The sequence below is a fragment of the Cupressus sempervirens genome, chromosome 2 (assembly GCF_028749045.1).
Source record: "Cupressus sempervirens isolate cs-2001-9-10 chromosome 2, ASM2874904v1, whole genome shotgun sequence".
Taxonomy (NCBI): domain Eukaryota; kingdom Viridiplantae; phylum Streptophyta; class Pinopsida; order Cupressales; family Cupressaceae; genus Cupressus; species Cupressus sempervirens.
Window position 1 is genome coordinate 723,199,981 of NC_143119.1, and position 25,557 is coordinate 723,225,537.

At 36.3% G+C, this 25,557-nt stretch overlaps 1 protein-coding gene across 1 annotated transcript in view; it reads left to right on the forward strand.

The window, feature by feature from the left end:
- The window catches only part of RGD3 (ROOT GROWTH DEFECTIVE 3), a 216,116-nt gene that overhangs the window by 118,467 nt on the left and 72,092 nt on the right, over positions 1-25,557 (forward strand). Inside the window, exons 12-21 of the mRNA XM_089815160.1 lie at positions 2,817-3,028; positions 3,438-3,678; positions 4,060-4,233; positions 4,340-4,765; positions 4,891-5,331; positions 6,393-6,512; positions 6,616-7,101; positions 21,024-21,565; positions 22,076-22,580; positions 22,804-22,872. Of these exons, the coding sequence (XP_089671286.1) occupies positions 2,817-3,028; positions 3,438-3,678; positions 4,060-4,233; positions 4,340-4,765; positions 4,891-5,331; positions 6,393-6,512; positions 6,616-7,101; positions 21,024-21,565; positions 22,076-22,580; positions 22,804-22,872 (3,216 nt within the window). The remainder of the gene's footprint in view (positions 1-2,816; positions 3,029-3,437; positions 3,679-4,059; positions 4,234-4,339; positions 4,766-4,890; positions 5,332-6,392; positions 6,513-6,615; positions 7,102-21,023; positions 21,566-22,075; positions 22,581-22,803; positions 22,873-25,557) is intronic.

The window sequence follows — 25,557 nt, forward strand, 5'->3', positions numbered from 1 at the left end:
TGGTGTAAATTCAAGTCAGAAGGTGACCGGGATGCAATTCTAAATCAATATTTATGGGAGATTGGTCGGCAAGCAATTTTCATCCAGAAATGGGTTGTGGGTTTTAATCCAACTGACACTGATCCTTATGAGAAACCTGCCTGGTGCTGACTTTACTCCCTGCCTCTTGAATTTTGGTTGCAACAGGTTCTGATGCGGACCGCAGACTCTCTGGCCAGGTGATCAACATTGACTTAGGTGATGGGATTTCATGCCGCTATGCTCAGATCCAGGTGCTTTCTATTTACAAAATCTAGAATGTAATCTGCCTTGAAACATCCCATGGTGTTTGGACTCAAAGCATTGATCTTTAGTTGGAAAAGTTATTCTGTCTACGTAGCAGAAGTCAGATTCGTTGTGAAGCTTTATGCCCTAAACCAGCTGCTATTCATTGGACTCCCAAGAGGGTAGCTCCAGTGGTGGATCCTCTGATGGTTTCTGAGGAGGCTTCGCTCCCAAAATCTTCACTAGATATCGTGGCTACTGTTTGGAGCGATGTTACTTCTTGTGATGTTGGATGGTGTTGTCCTGATGGTGGGGATAGCAGTGGCCCGCGTGAATCGGCAAGGCAGGTCCCTCTAGTGCCTTTGCATCCCTTTCGCCTCTTCCATCTCCAAATAATGAAGACTCTTTTGCAGATGATCATGCCAGTGATTCCTTTGTAGATGAGCTTGATATTGTGGAATCTAGAACGATTTCACAATCGCTCAGTGTTCAATTCTATTTTGAGCAAGAAACGAACTGGGCACAAAATGATTAAGCAAAAGCGAGAAGAATATGCACTTTAAATGGAGCAACCTTCTATTAAGACTTATCTTATATGGTCTAAGGGTGTTGATGAGCCTTTGGTTGGGGTTTCTGCACCTAAGCTCGGTTTGTTAGTGGGCTCCTTGCCCCTAACTACAGGCACTCAGTCTTGTGCCTATGATCTTTTGTTATGCATGTTTTCTGACTGAGTTCGTCAATGATTCTCGAGTCTGATCAATTGTCAAGCAACTATCTTCATTCATGGTCTTGGTTAGGTCATCTCCCCATTGGCATGTTCTACTTTTGGGGTGCTTCGTTCTTGACCTGGTTTCTTCCTGTGAGTTGGCTATTAGTGTTGTTTGTTCCTTGTATCTCTTGCTGGGTCTGTCAGTTGTTCTGAGCTGTCCCTCTCTCCCTTACTTCTTCGGATGGGTTTCTTGGCCTTCGTTGGCCTGCATTTTGTTGGGGTTTTTTAAATCTTCATGTTAAATTCTTCATTATATTAATAGAAGGGGCACTATCCTCATGATAGCAATTTGCCAAAAAAAAAAAAGAATACACACACACACGTCTGCATGTATATAGTTGTGTAACGTATTGCTACGGTCCACCCCTATATCGCCTCCCCCAGCGCACATAGAAAGACCAACTAGGAACCTAGTCCAAAGCTTTACTTCCTAGGTCTGCATCAATCTTGACCTAGCCAGTACTTACCAATTCTGAGACTCAAATAGTTTAAATTGATGACCATGTTTGCATCCTATACCTAGTGATACTTTCCCTCCCTCCTTAGAGGATGATCATCTCTTGCAACCACTCAGTTGAAAAGTAGTCAGTCCACGATCATAATCTCGAACATAAAATAGTTGCAATAAACAAATCACAACTGAATGTTAAGAATGCAACATAACATCATTCGCCTTATCAAATCTGAACGACTGTTCCATTATAAGCAGAAAACATAACCATCTTGGGCACCGTAAAAAATATATTTTCTGTTTTATGGAATTCAGAATATAACATCTAGGGCATTAAATAAAACATAACCACTGTTATGAAAACCAAAATATAACACATCTAGGGCATCAAATAAAAGTTATAAAACATAACCACTGTCTTATGAAAATCAGACTATAACGTCTAGGGCATCAAATAAACATAACAGGTGTTTTACGAAAACTAGAATATAACATCTAGGGCATCAAATAAAACTTAACCAGTATTTTATAAAACCAGAATATAACATTTAGGGCATCTAATAAACCATGGTGTGATTTCAGTAGTCAGCAGGGATGTGACAATTGCCTTTCGCTTGGACCAAATAAACTTATGCTTTGTGCCACTGATTGTAAAACAATATGTATATATTTGAAGATTCATAGAGAACATTAAGTAGTTTTAGAAATGTATTACAAAAAATGCTCACAATTTATAGCAGTTGCTTGGTACAGGTTGTGTACACTTCTCTCTGCCCATGCCAACCCTTCTCCCTAGTCAATCAACCCTTCCTTATTCCCAAGAGACAATTATCCTAAACTTTGTAATGAAAGGAGACAGATACTATAATACTATATAAATGTCCTCGTGTGACCAAAGCAAGTGAAAATGGCTAACATATATCCAGTTACGATAGAAAAGTACTAGCATCAAAAGTGCTCAATGAGCTTAGATTTAAAGCATATCATAAGTCTTTCCTTTTGGAGGAACAGTTGTTAATAAATCTTCTTGTTAAATTTATATGTAAGCTAGGAGGTCAACCTAATTTAAGCTTATTTTACATATGGGAATACCATACCTAAAATAGAGGTTTTTTTAAGTGTTTCACATTCAATCTGCTGTCTTCGACTTAATTATTTTTTACCATGAAGTATTATATGTGCTGATTATAATTCCTGCCATATTATATTGAGTGGGCTCTGAAATAGAGTATTCTTTGAAATGCTGTTTTCTTGAATCCAAAGGATGTCTGTTAGGGTCTCATTGTGTACTTTTTTGCTCTGTTTTTTGAAATTTGGTGTATTTGTCTACAGGAAATGCTTCAAGAATTGCTTTCTCGTGTTATTCCTGCAATTGATGTTGGCTTGGAAGATCAAGATGATGATGTAAGAGCAGTTGCAGCTGAGGCCTTGACACCTGCTGCATCAGCTGTTGTTTCCTTTGCTGGCCAGATGGTGAATAGAATTCTTATGAAACTATGGGATATTCTGCTTGATCTGGATGATCTAAGCCCTTCCACTAGCAGGTACATCTGATCTAGAGCTAATTAATTTTAAGGTTACGAGATATTAATCTGATGGGTGTGAGGTTAACAAGAGAAGAGTGTGTGAAGTAATGCATTGTTCAACATCCGTCATACTTCCCTTTGTTGTTTTTATATGCATGAAGAATCTTGTCTTCTTTATTCACTTGCATGTTTTTAGTTCTCAATAAAAATAAAGTTTGTATTAATATTGAAGTAAAATGATATTTATATGCTTGATTGGGATGATTACAAATGCATCTTATAAAGGTTCTTTATTTCCTGGGGCCATTTGAGCTCTTATTTTTGCGTGCAGATATTAGAAATGCATTGGTTTGAACATTTTTGACATTTTGTTTACATTTCCATTAACCTAAAATTGTTAGTCTGTTGTATTATATGTTTTGTGCAGTGTTATGCATTTACTGGCAGAGCTCTATTCTCAGCCTGAAGTGGTGCCAAAAACATTAGAAGCCTTCCTTCCTGTTCAGAGACAGACTTTTGATTTGAATGAAGCAGTTGGTGTCGATGACCATGCAGACAGCACAATGGCTGATGACAACCCATACTTGCTATCAAGTTTAGCTCCTCGCTTATGGCCATTTATGAGGCACAATATTTCATCAGTTCGTCATGCTGCAATACGAACTTTGGTAGTTCTTCAACTAACTCTGTTGATCAGTTTTGTTTTGTGGGATACATTGAGGAAAATGTGAAAAATTGCTTAATTGCTAGTGCTTTGTTAAGAGGTTCATCTTCATGATAACCAGGATTCGTAGAAAAATGTCTTCAGTAGTCAGTTCATTTTAGTTCCTTAAGCGATGTACAATTTTTATTTTATATCACTTTACTTCCTAACTCTTTTTGTCAGATGTTTAAAATGCCATATTTCTAGTTGAGTGAGTGGAAGAGGGGATAGTGCTAGCTGCTTCTTTCAGTGGGAGTCTTATCTGTATCTCAAGATAATTTGTTGATGGTGGTGTCGTCTAATAACTTTTCTGCTATTTTGTAATAATTTCCACCATTCCATCCAGGAGCGACTTTTGGAGGCTGGAAGCAAAGGGAATTCACTTACATGCAGAATGGAGAATTTCTGGCCAATTCCTATCCTGGGTGAGGCATTAAGAATTGTATTCCAGAATATGCTTTTGGAATCCAATGAAGCGATTGTTCGGTGTTCAGAGAAGGTTTGGCGTCTTTTGCTTCAGGTAAAGCCAGCTTCTCTCAGTTACAATGACTATTTGAATGATGCTTCCTAATGAACCATTTTTTTTTGGATTTTACTGCTATATAAATGCATTGTTATTTCTTCAGTGCCCACATGAGGAGCTGGCAGCTGCTGCAGACTGTTATTTTGCTTCATGGGTAAAGCTTTCAACAACCCCCTTTGGCTGCTCTTTGGATGCATCAAAAATGTTTTCACCTACCTCTCTTCCAAGGAGGAGTCAGTTTAAGGCTGCTGCAAAATTGAGAGCTTCCAAAGGAGAAAGTTTAAACCTTGGACATGTTGCTGTTACTACTGAGAAAGAACTTCCTACACATGACAGAAGTTCAGATATCTCTTCAAATTTCTCAAAGATATATGTTGGTGCAGATGGTGAACAGTCAGTGACTTGTATGAGAGTTGTTACTGCATCAGCATTGGGGGTCCTTGCGGCCAATTTACCAGATGCTCTGTTTCAGAAACTTGTTGATTCATTGCTGGAGCATTTAGCATCGATATCTGCTATCCAGCGGCAGGTGATTGGCATTAAATACCGATGATGGTTATTGTTAATATGCCTAGTATACACACAATTCTGCATTCTTTTCTTTATCTTTCAATGCATAAAAAATACTAAAAGTGGCATCTACCACCTTGACAGGTTGCATCTATTGTTCTTGTATCATGGTTTAAAGAGCTCGGTGTATGTACTTCAAAGGAAAGAATGGCATGTGCGATTAATGCTGTCAGGTCTCTTCGACAAAGACTTTTAGACTTGCTGGATGGCAGCGATTCCTTTATGCCTACTTGTGATCTCTCCTTACCATATGCTGAGGTTTCTCGGACCTATTCAAAGATGAGATGCGAGGCCGCTGCATTGATCCGAATTGCCAGTACTTCAGGATGCTTTCAAAACATATTTTCTGTAGGAGTCCCTTCGGCGGATGAGTTAAGTATAGATGCCGCAGTAGATCTAGCGACAAAGTTTGTGGTGTCAAAGGATGCATTTTCTGAAGGTGGGAGAGAGAAACAAGCTCTTGAGAGTTTGGAGGCAGCAAGACAACGGGTTTTGAGCACTGCAGGATATTTGAAATGTGTTCAGGTGTGTATCTGCATAGAACCATATTCTGACTGACTGATTTTAAACCTTGAATGTTCTTTTGTGTTGGACAAATGGCGGAGTGGGTCCTGTATGTGTTTATGTATACAACCCTTACACATCCGGATTCTTAACAAATTTATTTGCTTGTTTATCAAGAGAGAGGGAAGATATAAAGCACTTATCTCCAAAGTTGGAAAGCTTATATCTTATGTTGGGGTATATAAAGCACTTATCTCCAAAATTGGAAAGCTTATATCAAAGTTGGGAAGATACAAAACACTTATCTCCAAAGTTAGAAATCACTTACTGTTCTGGAAAATTTGTGTAAAGCAAATGAGATGATCAATATTTTGGATCATACTTTGTGGTCCATCATCAAAATGAATGACAAAATTGCAAATGATCATAACAAATCAATAATGATCAGTAACGGCCATAAATATGATAAATAATTGTCTTTAAGGCATTAATTATTTAAATTCAGTCATTGATTGATTTTCCTTAGCATTTAAAGGACTAGCTTCCACGAATCCTTGAATTCAATTCCTCATCCTTATTGAGATTATTAAGATGTATCCAAATCTAACAGCTTCAGCAGTTTAGTGTTTATCAAACTAAATAATTGATAAGCTTCTAAAATGTTGTTCGACATGGGTATGATTTTAAACTTTAGTATTTTTGTACAATTGTTAAGTCTCTGAATTATGATTCCATTATTACTGGAGTACAGAGTACTGCAAACCATGCTATAATATGCACACAGAGCTTTCTGTTATTTTTCTCTTCGTGCATTTTTAGGTTTAGTTCATGCATCCTCTTTTGAGGGTCATTTTCTTGATTCTTTCTGATTTGAGATCTTAATTCTAGTTGTCAGCCCATCTTTATTCTGATGTTTGAGATTTTCTTGTTTCCTATTGATTTTATTTCCTTATTCATTAAGAGTTGTTCTTTTCTCACACAGGACCTATCACTTTCTGCGATCAATTATGAGCCATCTATTCATTTAACTGAAAGTCATCTCCATTTTTCAAATCTAATTTCTGATATTTCTGTCACCGCAGGGTAATTTGCATATTAGTGTTACTGCCTTAATGTCAGGTGCAGTTGTTTGGATGGCGCAGTTGCCCGCTAAGCTAAATCCAGTCATAAAACCTCTTATGTCTTCTTTGAAAAGAGAACAGGTATAAATGCTTTTTAATATTAGTTTGGTACATTTCTTATAAATCTCGTTTATGTTGAATAGAATGATTCTGATCAATTTCTAACAACCATTACTTACTGTAGGAGGAAGTCTTACAAATAATGGCTGCTGAAGCGGTAGCAGAAATAATTTCACAGTGTGTTGGACGTAAGCCCAGTCCAAATGATAAGTTGGTCAAGAATATGTGTGCTTTGACCTGTACAGATCCAAGTGAAACTCCTCAGGCAACACAAATGAATGCAAATGAGTTGAATATAGAGGACAAAGACCCAGTTCTGACAGGGAAAGGTGCTGGCAATCAACATTCAAAGTCACAAACATCTTTTGTAGGTGAGGAAAGATCTAGGGCCGAAGGTTTTATCACCAGACGTGGGGCAGAACTTGCTTTGAAGTCTCTATGCGACAAGTTTCAAAATTCGTTATTTGAAAGGCTTCCAAGGCTTTGGGAATGTCTTACAGAAGTTTTTAAGCCAAGTGTACCTGATGGTTTAGAGCTGTTAGAGGCTTTACAAAACATGCAAACGATAGAGTTCAACGAAGAGCCTCAAGTCTTGATAAACAATCTTCAGGTACATTTGCTTAGTTGGAACTTGGATCCATGCATTTTTCAGTATTTTTTCAGGATCTTTTAGTCTCGCCATGACATGTTTCTTTAGCAACTTTTGCATTTTTGTTATTAATATTGATTTCTAAGGAAATATTTTATTCAATTTCTGTTTTCATGTACTTGTTTCTCCTTCTGGTTCTCATGTTAAGAGGCAAATCATATTTGATCCAACTTCGAAGACTCGGAAGCTTGTTCTGGACTGGATGGTATTGCTGAGTTTGTTAGCTTTTAGAACAGTTATATTGATTGTGACATGTCATAAATTAAAATATTAGTTTCACGTTGGTGGTAGGATACCGCTGATGCTAATTCTATTGCTACATCTTTCACATAGTTTGGGGGGGTACATGTAGATTCATATGCCTTTGCTGCTTAAATTCAATGCTGTGCCATACTCGAAATTACACAAACATCGGTCGCAAAGATCTGTTATCAATCGTTGGCATATCAATCTGTTAGGGGCCATCAACAATCATTCTCACTTATAGAGGACACAGAAGCTTGTTTTGTAGTAGATAATATTGCTGATTTTGTTAGCTTTTATCATTATTATAATGTTTATTGTTTTTTAAAATGTTAGTTTGGCTTTGATAGTAGGATACCAGCTGATGCTAATTTAATTGATCCATCCCTCACATAGCTTGGGTTTGTACATGAACATTCACATGCCTGCTAACCACTAAAACAGGAGCCTTGCACATAACATTCATTTAGGGGCATATCATTCTTTTAGGGGCTATCAACTACTTAATATAAATTTATAATTCAAACAGCCACCCATTGAGTTTTATTTGGTATATAAACATACAATCAACATTTCATCTTGCCTAATCATAATTTTGTGGACATGCATTACTATGATTAATGACACGTACCCATAATCATTCTCATGATACATTGTCACTTGAAGCGACTTGCATGAGATAAGATAAGATAAATTTATTAATGTCCAACAAGAGGCCACGTGGGCTGAAGGGACTGAAAAGCATACAAAGAGGAAACAGCCAGGAGCAGGAGCACCAAACGGTGTCCGCTATAAAAGCAAGATGAGAAAAGAAAGCAAAAAAGCACGAATCCAACAGGAGTAAGAGCAAACTACCTAACTACTTCTCACAGGTTAGAAGTAGTCAAGAACTGAGGAATACCTCGCAGCGTGGGAAAAAGCCCTGTGATGTCTCGAATAGCTACTAGGGGTTGAGTGATGCTGTTGATGATGCTGACAAGTGTACCCTCTGAGAAGAAAGTACGTAAGAGTATGCTTTCAAACTTTCAAAGGTATACATAATTTGTATCAGTGGTAGCCATTTGTCTATCTAATTCAGTTTTTCTCTCTTGCATGTAATGCCCCTTTTTTGGGATTTACCTGAATTTAGTCCTAAAAGAGTAATGTCAACCTAAGGTGAGAATTTCATAATTTTTATTAATATAAAAATAAAATTGCCAACTGTAAGGGTACTTTTTTGGAATATTTCTAGTTTAGGGCATAAGCCCCATCAATCACTAGAAACTCATGGTACCATATTAAATCACACAAAGATACACACACACATTCTATGTATGTATGTATGTGTGCGTATATTTATATATTTCCTAATACAATCGACTATAGGAATATGACTTGATCAAAACAACATACATACACATACATATTTAGATATACACCAACATACATACATATATACGTAAATATACATGCATAGACATATATATCCATGTATGTACATACATACATATCTATGTATGTGTGTTTTTGTGCTGCTTTTATCAAGTCATATTCCCATAGTCATTTGTATTAGGAACTCATTAATTTATAGATAGTTGTCCTTGTATCACAAGAAGCTGGGTGGATTTCCCATCCATCCATCATGAGGTGGCGTACTTGAGTAGATCCTCAAGCCCAAGGGAATGATTGGATTTGTGGTCCTCAACATCCCTTGGGCCCATGAGCATAGTAGGACTTTAGGTCCACTTAATTGCTGTGTCCACCTCGGAGGCTGGTAATTCTTTTTAATCAAGTGTAGGACCACTCATTTAAATGCCTTCTAGCTCATGAGCATGACATGACTTCATATCCATCCATCTCTGGATACATGCTTAAGACATATGAAAACTACCTTCCTCAACAAGCCGAGGAATGCTCAATTGCCTCCCATGCCAGTGGTATTGTAGAGTCTCCAATGCATCCTGTTTGTCTTTAATTAGAATTCTAAAGGTTCAACAAAGAGAAAAGATTGTGACAAGTATACAAAAACATTGCGAAATCGAGTGTATAGTGAACAAAGGTTAAATGAACAAGAGGGCATTGGATAAAGGGTCCTATCATAATCACCTTTGAAGGTCCATTTCATTGTGGTGTATAATAGTCATGACAAGGAAAGATAACAACTTGTTATGAGCATAAAGACAATTATTTTATGAAATATGAAAAATCAAGGCCCATGCAATGTATGGAAGAGACAAGTGTTGTGGAATATCTCTAAGAAGGCATCCTAGCTTGTGATTTTCTGAGGACAAGAAATCTTGGGCAGGCTGGACTGGAATGGTCCTTTTTGAAACGGGATATAATATTAAACAATAATAATAGATTGAACTTTAAAAAAAATTAATTTTTAAAAAAATTAATATAAGTTTGATAATGGTCTAAAGGCTTGAAATGACGGGTTGTGACTCCCTCAAACATGAGATTTTGAAAGGCAGATCATTTAAAGACATTCATAAATTATCTGCGGTGAGGGGAGGAGATCATTTGGGAAATAAATTATTGTTCTTAAAGGCACTAGTGAATGATGGTGACTTATTCCTTGTGAAGGGTGGTGACTACTTCAAGAATTAGGTATAAAGGGCTGATTAATCCTCCAAGCAAAATAGAAATGAATAAAGAAGTGAAAATCATCAATTTAGGAACTCATCATTGAATACCAATTATTTAAGATATATACAAAACCAGAAATGTATGCAGGAATCAATTTTTAAAATCATCTCATCAATCATCAAATGAATCAATCATACTAACATTAATCATTCAATGCCTGTTAGTTAATCAAACAATTATACAAATCTGAGTTATTCAAACATCAAACAATCATCAACCAATAGGTAAGCATATCCATTCACCAATTCTTCAAGAAGTCTCAATAAAGAGAGATCAATTAATCAACAATAATCTAGTAAATACATCAAGATTATCTAATTTGAATTCTAGTTAGTACTTCAAATCAGACGGGGTTTGGGCTCATGGGTTGGCTAAGGTTTGGACAAGGTCTTTTCCTACCCTTGGGAAACTAGGGATGGGATCCTTGGTATTGTCACTTCACAAGGTCCAAGCTCATGGGGTGAGCTAGGGTCTAGAGAAACGAGTCTTTAACTAACTTTGACAAACTAGGATCAGGGTCCTTTGTTTTGTCACTTTTAAGTTAAGGACAAGATCTTTATTCTAGTGTAACACCAGTATTGGGGTATTTCGGGACGAGTTTGCAAGATAGGGGGAAAATAGGCCTCATTTTTGGGATGATGGGGGGACGACCAAGGGATGGTGACAAGGGGAGGGTGGGGCAAGGAGGGGTGTTGTATAGTATACATATAGAACATGAAATGCTAGTTATGAAATAATGTTTTAGTAGAACATACCAAATTAAATTACTTAAATATAGAAAAATTGCAGCATGAACTAGAACCATTGAACATTCAACATAGTAACATATTACATACCCAATAATAACATTCAAAAATCAAAATTCAAATAGAAATTTAAGTACCCATCCCAGTGGCGGCATGGTTGCAAATTGGTGAAGGTGGGGGTACTTGGGTACTCAAGTACCTGATGCGGAGACGTCTCGGGTACGGGTACTTTGAGGTTTGGGAGGGGATGCAAATCCCTGTGTTACGCTGCTTTTTTCTCAACATATCTGTAAGGTACTTATGAAGAATTAACGTCATTGAGGTTTGTGCTATGATTTATTGATCCGAGTATTGTTGAGCTTTGGCAAGATAGTTTGAAAGAGAATTGCAGAAAATCAATATAAGTTCTATTTTTAGAATCATTTGTAGAATTATAACTTGAGTAATAAGCTTTCATAACTCAATTCTCATCTTGAGTTGAAATTCATCTTAGGGCAAAACTTAGGAATATCCCAAAAAGGCATATTATATTGCATGCATCTTTTTAGGGCCACTTCCTCTATTATTAGTGTTCCATGGGGAGTTACCTTGTGCTTCCTAGTGACATTTGGAATGCCCTAGATGTTTTTGGGTCTTGCATTGTTTCCCTTTGTCTACCCCCACCGTTAGTACTTAAGTTTAATGACAAGAATGAAATAAAGCCTGGCAAGAGTACGATTGGGACCGTACAAAATAACAAAAGTGGGGGCCAATGGAGTAATAAAGTTATCCACCTTGGACAACACACCTTTGAAAGACCCTATTAGTGGGTCCAAGTTGAAACTTTATAAAGAGATGAAAGAGACTTTTCATATCTATTCCATAGAAATAAAAGAAGAAAAACAATTGTACAAAATAAAAGGAAAAATAGGTAAAAGGGATATAGAAAAAGAAAACACTATAAAACACTTGGAAAAGGGAGACCATAAAAGAAATATAGTGGAATACAAAAGCCTTATAAAGAGCTGCCCGTAAAAAAAGGAAGTATGAGGTATCAAAATCGAAGGATGTGTTTATACACAAAGGTCCATATACAAGGAGGCACCAAGTCCGTACGTAGCATTCTGTACACAGGGGTCCGTACAATGTGCGATCATTGAAGTAAGAATGAGTATGTGGCCTTCTGTACAATGTACAAACATCATAACCAATAAGCAAGAATCTTGTACGTAGAGTTCAGTGCATATGGACGTCGGGCTACAAGACTATACGAAGGGGTACGGAGCAAGGGTTAATCGGTACAGGGTACGAAAAATACAGAAGAGAGCTGCTATACAAATCCCTTGTAGGATTGTATGGCTGGACACAGAGACATAAAAAGTAGTTGTGAATCAAATAGAACAAAATCCAACTGGAGGTTTAAAAAGCATCATAAGATGGTGAAGACAAGCATAGGTAACTCGAGACGAGGAAGAGTTATTGATTTAAGAAAGACAAGGCATTATAGGTGAGGAAAATGGCGTCTACCACAAAGAAGGACAAAGGGAAGAAGAAGAATACGAAAAAACTACAACTTCCAGTATCATATTTGAAAGTGTGGTGGGGAGCAGATGTAGGACATGGTGGGAGAATGTAGATGAAATCATGTACTCAAAGAAGCTTTGTGCAAGGCTGAGGTAAATAAGTCATTTTTATGCCTATTTTGATCTAAAAGAATTTGACCCCGTGTTAAGAAATATGGTGGTTGGATACGGTAAAAAAGGGCATAGATATGTGATTCAATATTTCGACAAACCCTCACTATTTCATACTCCCCAAAAGAGATAAACAAAGTGTTCGAGGTTGCCAACAGAGGGCAAGATGTACCAAAAACCCCAACATAAATGACAATGGAAGAAAAGAAAATGTGCTGGTGTGATCTCATAGAACGGGAATAAGACAATATTTTGAGCAAGAATAACAGTCGGGGGCTAAAGAAAGCATTTATAGCAAATGAGGAATGGAGGTGCATTGTGGACTTAGTGACGAGCAAACTCATTGGTGGGAGTCGCACATCGGACATTGTGATTTGGATGTTGCCCATAGTGAATGGGTTGAATGTAGGAAGGTTTTACAACTGGGCTCAACTCCTTTCAGAAAGGTTAAAGGAAATTTTTCAGCTGAAGCATAAGGTATTCTACATGCCCCATCATGCCATAGCTTTGTTTTTAAAAGTTGTTTGAACATAGGTAAACTTGAAGCATAGGACTTTCGTACTCGCAAATAGTTGGAACCCTACAAGCCAACCATGGCATATTGGTTCCGTATGGATACATTTGGAACAAGCAGTGTAGGGGGAGAGCCAAGGAAAAAGAAACTAAGGCACATGATTGCTCAGGAGGCTTCGATCCAAACACAGAGCACAAGTGAGGTGGATGGAAGTTCGAAAGAAGGGGCAAGTATAGACGCATTGTTCTCTTCTTCAAACTCAGGTCATGAAGAATTCCGGCTAAGTCACATCAAAGGCACACCAGGTGACATCACATTGTTCCTAGTAAAAGATGGTCCATTGCTTAGAGCCATACCCTAGTATGTTGAAGTTCACAAGGATGGAGAAATGCTGGAAGGCGATTGTATGGAGAGCTAGGGAGGAGGCTGTATGCACACCACCCATATGGAGGAAGTTCGTACGAAGGACACAGATGAAGCGTACAAAGGAGATAAAGGGCTGCACACGTTCGAAAGTCTATATGAAGGAGATGACAAACATGGAACATATAGAGCTACCATTGGACGATATACGCGTAGAAGTCTGTAAGAAGAGATGGTGAATACAAAGCGTATGTGTACGCATATGAAAGACCGTATGGAAGGGACATAAGAGATATGTTGTACGGAGATGAAAGTCCATACGCAACTAGTAGAAAAGGTTCATATAGTGGATAAGGAAGGACAAATGAGTAGACATATAGGGCCCGTTTGGCTGCGGGAATAGGAATAGGGGAATAGAAATAGCTATTCTGGAATAGAAAATGGGGCTACGTATTTCTATTCTTTGTTTGGTTCAGCCAATATTTGATGGGGAATTCGCGGACCCCAAAATTTATGTTTTCTTAAATAGGTAAAACTGGAACAGGAATACGTATTCGAATAACACCTATTTGGGTGGAATTACAAAACCTTATTTTTGGGCCAAAATTGGAATACGTATTCCTATTTTACTTTGTATTCCAATTCCGATTTGGTACATTCAAACGAAGAATTCAAAATTTTAAGAATTTACATATGCCTATTCTGCTTGTATTCCCGTTGCCAAATGGGTCCATACTTCCTCAATTGGGGGCAAAGTGAATATTCCTTTCAATAGTTACCAGTTGGATCTCCCCAGATTCGTAGGCCCAGACTAAGGTGATAGACCTTCGATTCTACAAGAAGGCTACCCATACTGTGAAATAAATACACCAAAGGGCGTAGAAGTGCTTCAACCTATTGCAATGGTAGTGCAAACTACAAGAAAGAAAGGAGTCCCAAATACTGGTGAACAGTGCATGGAAGAAGCGGGAATGGGGAAAGAGGCACCATAGGGGGATGATATAGTACTGGAGGAGGTCGATAGACTACTTAGGAAATTTGAGATGAGTGCAAAGGATGTGTGTCCACCTTCACTAACCTTATGGAAAATAGAAGGCGAAGACATACTGGAAGCTCAGATAAAGAATTTGGAGGTGATGGGGACATAACTGGAGGCACTCTCATTAGAGGGAAAAGGTTAAAAACTTTTGAGAGAATTGCAAAGAATGGAGCAAACTACCAAGGATATCATTAAATAGGCTAAGGGGCAAAATTTAGATGCTATAATTAGGGCCACAAAATCCCTTGCCAATTTTATGCAAAAAGATTGCCATACAGATTGGAGCACACTTATGGAAAGTGGGGCAAAACACAGTGAGTCAACAAAAATATGGAAGGTTAGAAGCATCATATCACCTAGAAAGCAATCCAGTTACATGCAATCGCTTGCTTAGATGGAGGCCTTTAGGGGAACATTCTTGGAATTGCAACAAGAAAAGGAGTTGTCTGGAAGGATGAGGAAAGATTGGGAAATGGAGAAAGCAGTGATGGAAGAGAAGTTAGCAGCAATCGAAAAGGATAGGACAGAGGCATTGTGATTATTGCAAAGGGTCCAGGCCAAACAAATTGCAACAGAACGAGACTTGCGACTCCTGCGGCAACACATATCCACTTCAAGGATGTCCTAACACCCTACATCTTGAAGTTTGTTTTTGTTAATGGTCAGGTAGTCATCTTCCTTCTTTTTTGGGGTAGATAATGTAGGGTGGTTAAATCAATAGTATAATTAAAAATAGATGTGGGTTTTGGTTGGTTAGGTAGCAAGGAGATGTGTCGGTGGTCTCCCTAACAAACCAACCACTATTTAAGGACAATTGAATTGGAATGATGTACTTGTTTTTGGTAATCAATAAAGAATATTGGAATCCCTCACCAATATTGTTATGCTTATCATTGGTAGTAAATGTTTATATTGATACTGATAAAGTTGAATTCATGCTTTAATACTCTGTCTGGTAACCATTCTATACCCACCATTCTTTGAAAGTTTTGGGGGCTTCCCTAAAAAAGAGGAATGCCATTGTATTTGATTGACTTTGTACACTCCAAAAAAGTGTTTATGACCAAGGCTCATTGTTAAGTGTAGAGTTTTAGAACATTTGCAATCATCATTATAGTTGTAATATTTGTATTTTCACTGTCAATTGCCAAGAGCAAATTTATGCAGGTAAAATTAGATATTGTTAAGGATGATCAATTGATTGACCTCAATAGCATCAATTCAAATTTTGAATTGTTTGCAAATGATGATGTTCTTGATGGCGATGATCATGCTTATCTTAAGGAGCAAAACTATGATAATGTATGGTTGAATGACCTTGAAGAGATTCGAACCTAGGGGTTTCATCATCAAGGCTTGCAAACCTCTAGTGCAGCTCTCTCAAGAGGCATTGGCGATTAATTTTTTGGAAGTTTGCAATTAGTTTCTAAGTTGAATTTGTAAAAAGTGTATTGTAATTGATAAATTGAAAGTAATTAGTATCTAGTTATTATTTATGCTTTAATTATTATTTTGCTACACAATAATAAGCGATATGAACAAAATGACAAAAATCTATATTCCACTATTCACAATCTAAACTACCAATTCTTATATGGTCGCTATATCTCTATGCTATTGAAATGGCTTTAAATTAAAAAAAATAGTAGGTTCTCATTTTTTCCTACATTTTTTTAAAATCCATTTATTTTTCTTAGGCTGTGATTAAAAAAAAAAATCTGTAGTTTTGATTAGTTGATTCCTCTCGCATTTTTTTTGCTGCTATAGTAGTACTCACTTTAGGTTGAAATTAGGGTTGCGAAATGTGGTTTTGCTTTAGATTATTTTATAAAAGAGATGTGTCTTACTATAGTGTCCATTCCGTGCCTCAGGTGCATTAAGTGTTGTTTGCGTGCCTATGGAGGACCTCGATGAACACTGGGCCGCAACGACGTAGAATTAGGACCCATTTCACATTTACTTGGTGTGTAAACTTTTTTAAAAGGATACGGTAACATAGTTATTAATAGGTATTTGCTATTTGTATATAAAAATTTAAATATTAGTTTATATATTATCCCCTTACCATCCTCTCACCATCCCCAAAATTCAAAAAATGTTTTACCATCTCCAAAACCTCCTTGCACTTCATCCCTAATTCTGGAGAAATACAAGCTGTTAACAAATTTTCTATATGGCTTTGGCTTATGAGGTACTCATTTCTTTATTAAAATGGAAAATAAGTTAATCTCTATGGTAGGTGCATTTGAGCTTCAAGCCATATAAAAGGGTGTAGTTTGTATATTCTAAATTATTAGAATATTGTAATGTTTCTTTAGTGCTCGTCTTAGTCTGTCTCTAATTTATTAGGTAGTTTCTGTTTTCCTTTTTAGTTCACGATTGTTTGTTTTGGAAACATTGTCTTTGTAAATCTATATAAGGAGATGAATAAGGAGCTTTCGTCTCCTTAGTTTAACACACATCTGGTTATCACAACGTGGTATCAATGCAGATGGGATTTCATAAACTTGGTGATTTTGTTAAGAAAAATTCAAGCCTCGTCAAATCTGGATTTTTTTTCTTTGGTTTTTAAAAGTAAAAACTATTGGAGGTACTTAACAAAAAAATTGTGGATTTTCTTCGACGATTTTCATTGTAAATTGTGAGCCTGTTTGAGGGTTTTGATCGCGTGATTTTCCGGTTTGAATAGAAGTCTTTGATTTTTGAATGTTGCATGTACTTGCACGTGAGTTGCATATTGCTTGCATGTGCATTATGTGAGTTGCACGTACTTGCATGTGCCATTTACCACGCGGAGTCTTGTGTTTTTCTGCATGAAGGTTTCTTTGATAGGTTTTCATAATTTTTTCCCTTTAAAAAGTTTTGATGGGTTTTAATAAATTTTTCCTCAAAAATTATCTGTTGGATTTTAATAAGTTTTTCTAAAAAATTATCTATTGGGATTTAATAATTTTTCCTCAAAATTTATCTTTTGGGATTTAATAAATAGCCATTGGGTTTTACCATTTTTGCCTCAAAGCTGAAGATCTGTTTTGCCTTATCCAAGTCCTGGATTCTTTTGTTTGGTTTTGATCAATTTTTTGCCTCAAAAATTGTCTGGCTTTTCTGATCTTTCTCCTAAAAAATAATGGTTTTTTGCAGTCTGTTTTGAGCCTAGTGCTCATCTGTGGAAAGGTTTTGGTGTTTATCATGAAAGTTATGGTTTTAGTATCATCTTAGTGTCTCTAGCTACAAGGAGTAGGATGGTCTCAGTGGCAGCACAATGTTTTGTAAAACTTAATGACCACAAGACATGTATAGTCTTGTATAGGGGAGTTAGATGATGACCACTAAGGAAAGGTAGTAGGATATTGTACTGTTTCTTTAATGGTCATCTTAGTTAGCCTTTAATTTATTAGGTATTTTCTATTTTCGTCTCTAGTTCACGATTGTTTTTTTTCAAAAACATCATCTTTGTAAATCTATAGAAGGAATTTTCATCTCCTTTGTTTAATACACATCGATTTATCATAACATAAATATTTTTTAAAATAAAACAAATGCAAATGAAATGTTCCCTTGGTCATTTGGGCATTTGATTTTTCTCACACTGCTGTAGTGGTATTGGACAGTTTGCAACTAACAGCTACGTGCCTACAAGTCCATGCTTGTTTTCCCACTCATCATTGTTCTTCCAAACTGTAGTTGCATTGGACAGCCTTCACCACAATCATAATTCTGCAAATACATTCTTGTTTTCATGTTCCCCATTAATCTTCCCAATTACAACTGGAAACATGACATACCCAATTTTGCGCAGCATGTATTCTTTGGATTATATTCATCTGCTTCCCCTCGTCTAAGCAACATATTCTGCCACTGCATGCAGTGTGATTCAACTCCATTGGCAGGATTGCATTCCCGGTACCATGTTGTCCCCATGGCTGAAGTTAGTTCCAGGGCCCAATGGTTGTTCCAAAATTTTGGAATGACAGAAATATATAATATATATAATGGTCATTCCGTCTGTCTTTTCCAGAATTTATATACATATTAAATATTAAATAGACAGCTTCTTTAGAGTTCAGCCTCCTATTCCAAGAGTTGTAACATTGTTTTTGTAGAACATCCATTCTTGTGGATATCTATGTAATACTAAATTATGATTGTAAGCACTTTTTGTGTCTTTACTGGGTGGTCAAAATTGTTTCTTATTGTGTCATTCTGATACCATTCTCCTTTCCTATTCACTCTGATTGACAGTACTGTTCCAGCCTTTAATAGATTGGTATTTTCAATAAATAGGGCCAAGCCATTGAAAATCTGCTTGTTTCACTTTTGATGCTTCTTGGTGCATCATGAAAATAGAAAACTCTTAGAACTACTATTGGAACCATAACAAATTGTAAAACATTCTAGGAATATGGAGAACAAAACAGGGCCAAACCAAGGACTTAATGATACACACAGTTTCTAATAGGCATGTTAACATAGAATGGAATTGTGATGGATATCCAATAAATAGTGAAATCCTGAAAAGGAACAATATAAAATTCATCTGTTACCTTCTAAACAAAACTGGTGGAATGCTCAGGTCAGCAAAACGACAACTTGGTCCAAAGACATATAATGGGCTCATTGCATAAATTGCTTGTGATGGTCCCTGCTTCGGTAAACTAGGGATGACCTTTAAAAGCTCTCTACAAGAAGAACATTGCCACTAGTCTATGCATGAAATTTCTATGGAGGATTTTCGTGAATATCAAATAAATTGCTTGTTTTTGGGTCTACTTTAGAAAACAGGTAGAGTGTTTCAATAAAGGAAAAGGAAAATTGCTCAAACAGACAATTGCTACGTTGAAAGATCTGCACTAAGAGAACATTTTTACTAGTCTATACATAAAAATTCTATTGAGGTTTTTTGGGAAATGAGATTTGAGAGAAACTGTAGAGTTTGGTGTCTCCCTTTAATTGAAATAGTGACAAGCAATCAGACTCATGACTGTCGTTCAACATACACAATTTTTTACATTTTATAATAATGTTGGGTAAATAGAATTATTAGGGTATATGCATTAATGAATAGCTAACTGTACTTGTAGAGGGTTTTCTTCACCTCATTATGTAAATAAAATAATCTATATAAGGAGCTTCAGTATTCAGTGTTATCATTCATCTGATCATGGGCATTTGGGCTAAATTTCCCCTCTGCAAGTTTTAATCTTAAACTATTATTGATGCACCTAATAGATAGCGGAATCTCAAAGTCATGTTTTCTTAGTTTTAGTCAAAAAAACTTAAAATGCTTGGTAGCATTGTTTTCCTTATTCTCTAAGTTCAGAGTTTGCTAATCAGCAGTCTAGGTCTTAAAAATATCTAAAAGATCTAACTAGAATCACTAAAGATTCAGCATTTGAAAATACAAATCCGAGATGTGTACCCACAGAAGATTAGTTTCAGAATCAGATTCTGGTGCATTTTGTACCTGGAAATGCACGGAATAGTCCCACGATTCAGGAACTTAGCTTATTCTTAACACAGTTAGGTTTTCCAGATCTTAAATTAGAATTGCATTTGATAATGCTCAAGTATTTGCAATTCCAGCTGATTTTATTTACATCTTTATAGATGCTAATGTTGTTTAGTTTCTGTGGCTTAAGTATAGACATCCTATAATATATACTTGCATCTCATTGCAACAAAGTTAAAATTTGTTCTGTTTTCTCTGGTAAGCAAGAGTGAAAGATTGTATTCCAGGAATTTGGTTTATTTTTGGTTCGAGCTCTAAAAAGGTACATTAGCGCTAGAAATTTATTGTCAGTCCATATAAACTGCTAAATCATTCATTTTATTTGGTATTATTAATTATATGTCAATTGCTCTATTATGTGTTTGGTAACAAAGATTGGCTTGTGCAAAAGCTTTTTTTTACTCTGGTAAGAGTTACTGTTGTTTAGATGTTGGTATTTCTTGTCCCTGGGATAGATTTGGTACCTTGTTTTCTGTCTGGCTGTCCTACCATGCATGGGTATGGCATCATTCATGAGATTTCCAGAATCTGGAGTGTTTATTCTCTTTTCTATTTTGCATAAATTATTATCTGGAACAATTTTTTGGATTGAGAATGAAATTTAATGCATTCTGGCAGTTTCTGCTTGCTTCAATTTTGCAAGACTGATGTACGCCATTAGGGTTACTGCTATAATTTATAATTATTAGGATGGGAGTTATTTTAGGTTATCAAATGCCTGTCTTATTTTTTAAGTGCTTAAATTATCTCGTTCAAGGGACAGTTGTATTTGGTTTTTATCATTTTCAACCCATGCAACTATACTTGGAATCTTGGTTTATAATTCATTATGCATGCAATAATATTGGTCAATATATGCTGGAAACAATATTGAGCATTATCTAGTCGAAATTGTACTGATCAATACATGATAGCGATAATGCTGTTCTGGACAGCTGCATTATAACAATGTATGAGTCAATATGTGTTACCATTAATATCTTCCAAAGAACTTCCCAGTTCATCATTTCAGCTTTATCAACATTAGCCAGTTTTAAATGACAATTATCTTTGGAGAATATAGGAACAACGTTACAATGAATTAATTCTGGGTGATTTCCAAGCTTCTTTTGTTGTCTTCTTGATTTGTTTTATAAATTCCTTCATGACTGTTCTTGTTTTATTACAGCTTTTGCGTTCAATTGCACCTCTGCTGGCACAGCCTTTACAATTCAAATTGCTAACACTGTTACCTGGCATCTTTGGTTGTGTACGCCACTGCCATGTTGCTGTTAGAGTGGCGGCTGCAAGATGCATTACATCTATGGCAAAAACATTATTGGTCAATGTGATGGGAGCAGTGATGGAAAAGGCCATCCCTATGCTGAGGGATTCATCATCTGTTCATGCAAGGCAAGGAGCAGGCATGCTTATAACTTTATTAGTTGAGGATCTGGGAGTGAAGCTGGTAGCATATGCTCCTCTGCTTGTTGTTCCGCTTCTGGGCTGTATGAGTGATAGCGATCCCAATGTAAGGCAGAGTGTAACTCGGAGCTTTGCTGCTTTGGTTCCTCTTCTGCCACTTGCTAGGGGTGTTCCATCACCAACTGGACTCAGTCAACAGCTATCCTCACGAACTGCTGAAGATGCTCACTTTCTGGAGCAACTTCTTGATAATTCACAAGTTGATGACTATAAACTTTCTGTAGAATTGAAAGTGACCCTTAGAAGGTAAGATATGATTATATTCTGTCTTCTATGATATATGGTATTGTAGAAATCAGATGGCTGCCTAGTGTATTTGTAAACTTGATTGAAATGTTTGAAGGAGATTGGCTCACATTTTATCAATTAAATTAGTCTCCCTTGTTAATGTGTAAACTTTATGTGAAGTCTTTCGAGTAGAAACGAGATAATTTTGCACTAAAATTTTAAGCCCATCCATTTGTTACATGGATGTTGGTTCTTTTCATTAGTTTCTGATTTTTATTTTAAAATTTAAATAATGACAACCTTTCTCCCTGACTAGTTTAGCACCCAGTTTCTTGTTGTGTAGCCATAAATGCATGCTTGAACATGAATCAGAACTTGAGATATCATTCAATGTTGTATGATAGAAGATACATGTAAAATTGTTCTGAAAGAGTTTAAAGTTGAATATTTGGCATGAAGCAGCAGAATGGCAGAAACTTCCCGCTACTTGGAAAATACATATTCTAAGAATTTAGTTTTTCCTTTCAGGTACCAGCAAGAAGGCATTAACTGGCTAGGATTTCTCAAGCGTTTTAAGCTTCATGGGATTTTGTGTGATGACATGGGTCTTGGTAAAACACTCCAAGCATCAGCAATAGTAGCATCTGATTTCATGGAACGTATTGCTTCCAAAGTAGATAACAAAGTAGATAAAGATCAATTGCATTCACTGATTGTGTGCCCATCAACATTGGTGGGTCATTGGGCCTTTGAAATTGAGAAATTTATTGATACCTCCGTTCTAAATCCTTTGCAATATGTTGGATCTCCTCAAGAGCGCTCCCTGCTTCGGAATCAATTTACAGAATATAATACTGTTATAACATCATATGATATTGTCCGCAAAGACATTGATTTCTTGGGGTCTCTTGTCTGGAATTACTGTATTTTAGACGAAGGTCACATTATAAAAAATGCAAGATCAAAAATTACTACTGCAGTCAAACAGTTGAAGGCTGAACACCGTCTTATTTTGAGTGGAACACCGATTCAGGTCTCTAAATTATGCAATTGAAAGGATAATTTCAATTAAGTTGTGGTATCTTGAATTTTGTATCTGTCATTTCTTGATTGTTCACTTGTAACTTAACTAATAAATATCTATAATGCAGAATACAACTAAGATTCTTTTCCTTTTGTGAATCGACCCACTTCAACTCATTTTATTTTAATGTTTATCTGTGGTTGCATGAATCTGGCTGTTACACTTGCAACAGAATAATGTCTTGGAGCTCTGGTCACTTTTTGACTTTCTTATGCCAGGTTTCCTTGGAGCAGAGAGACAGGTAAGTTAATGCATCTCATTTTGTTGCATGGTACATTCCAGATAATTTTCCTGGCACCTGGAGGCTTCAAATATTTCATCTAAGGTTTTTGCAATCAAAACGTTTAATTTGTGCTATTCTGGAGGATGGTTTTGAGTTATTTATTGTTTAGTGTTTTTGCAAAGGCCAAAAAACATTTATCTACGAAAGGAAACATATTGTGAGAAAATTTGGTCACTGGCACCAGGTACATAACACTGTGTAACAGCATTGGGTACCTATTTTTTTCCTCATTATGGTACTGTTATATGCTGGAACTGACCGAAAAAATATTCTAAATAGGAACACAATTTCAATCCCCTTCAAAAGTATGTAGGTTAGCTGGCAGTTCACTATAAGACTCTGATCTGGAGTCTGATAATTGGTCTAAGAATGATATGTATCCTATTGGTAAGCTTTTTGGTGGTAACGATTGCTAATTAGTGGTTGCAGTCAGTAATTTTTGAGCAACAATTTGATAATTTGAGGAAAATAACTCAAATGCAAAATAATATTTGTAAAGTGCAGCAAGGAATTTTAATATGGCTTTATGGACAAAATGCCATGTGGAAGTCTGCATCTTGTGGTGTGACTGGAGCTCTTTCTAAGCTTCTGGTTATAAGCTAAGATCAGTTCAGTGCGGGTGCACATCTGGGTACGAGAACTTGGTACATGGATTCGTGAATTTTTTTGGGGGGTTTTGGGTGCATTTGGGTTCGTTTAGACACACACACACACACAGAGAAAAAAATGCAAGACATATTAAATGCCAAATGATATTTCACAAATAATCAAATAAGGCACATATCATATATGTTTATATTCACAATTCCAAGGAAAATCATAAAATCGCTACAATTGCAAAATCAAAATGTAGTTCATGATTCATCGATCAGGATTGACTAGTAAAAGTTATACGGTTTATCAAAAAAATCATCTCCTTCTTCATCTGGTGCAAGTTCAAGATCATTTGAACCCAAAGTGGTTCCACTTGCACTAGATTCACCATGTGTTGGGATGTAATTATCATCATCATAATCCATAGCGAGTCTAGTAAGATCCTCAATGGTTGCATCCAAGTTGGCACAGTTAGGGGTTACATCCAAAAACTTTGCTGCCCCATCCTTGTAGTTTGGATCCTTACGCAACACAAGATGTAGGTTGCTATAACATAAGATGAGTCTTCATTTTTAGACATTTTTTTGAACCCAATCGATTATGCTTCATTGAGAGGATAAAGGAGTATGTACTCCAATTCTGTTCAGTGACGAACTTGGAACATAGAGAGTGTTCACAAAAATAAAATAAAAAATGCAAAGTAAATTAAAGAATGTCAAGTTCTAGATTGTAGTAAAGATAAGATAAATTTATTAATGTCCAACAAGGCACCACCAAAAGGGTCTAAGGGTCTGAAAGCATACAACCAAAATAATACAAGTGGTAAAAAAACTACACAAAAAAGCTTACTTGTTAGAGGATCTTGATTGTAAGAGGTTGTAGATACTTAAATGGTTTACCATGGAGGTCCCACAATGTGATAGCTTCTACTTCATTTTGGTCATTAACAACTGTTTGACCATGATTTCAGATTTCAGATTTCTGATTTCCTCATGGAGCAATGAAGTTAACATCTTGGAATGTTATGCCCTAACAAAAAGCGTTTATTTAAGGGTAATTTAACATAATTCGAATTAGATATAGTTTTAAAACAATAAACATAACTTAACAAAGGATAAAAATTATTTAGAAAATTGGGATTTTGAAAAATGAAATTGGTTGTGCCAACAGGGGCCTCAGGAGGATCGATTTCATTCCACTTGTATCTAATAGTAATTGGATGGGGGGGAAGTACAAAATTTTAAAAGTGAAACCCAATTCTTACTGTATGGACCAACGCCAACAATAAATAAGAATGAAATTCGGAATGAGATTAGTAAATTTTTAGAGTTAAATCTTCTAGAAATACATTTATTGGGGGACATTTTAATGCAATTCTAGGCCTAGGAGAAAAAGCAGGTGCTTCTACTACCATCACCCAAGTAATGCTAGATTTTAAAGCATGGTTTGCCAAAGATAACTTTATTGATATTCCTATGTGATATCCCAAATAGGATTTTCTTTGATTATTCCCTTTTTCAATACATTTAGAGATAAAACATTGCAGATAATTTCCAGCACGTTCGAAAACAGTAGAAATGCCAACCGACACTTTTCCAGCCATTTCTTAAATACAATATCAGACTCAAATATAAACAAAGGTAATATGAGACATTCAATAAAACCAACGGTTCTCCACAAGATAACAATTCGTTATTTCCAAATTAACATTCAAGATGTCGAACATAAAACCACGAATTATGAACTGATGAGATGAAATCGGCAAACTCTTATATTTCCTTAAACAACGTTATTGCCTTATACAACAGCAATGTAACAACCAACAACTAAAATGTTATTGTATTATACAACAACAATACAATAACTAGTACACATACCAATCCTAAATACAGATTTAACAGTCGGATTGGCGTGATAGGATAAGAACTTGTAAGCGCGAAAGAAACACCTGAAGTGATGTTTCCCGCAACAATGGGTTTACGTCCATTGTCAGCTAGCACAAGGGGCTACGTCCTCCAACTATTTGAAAGCTGAAGCTTTTTGAGACTC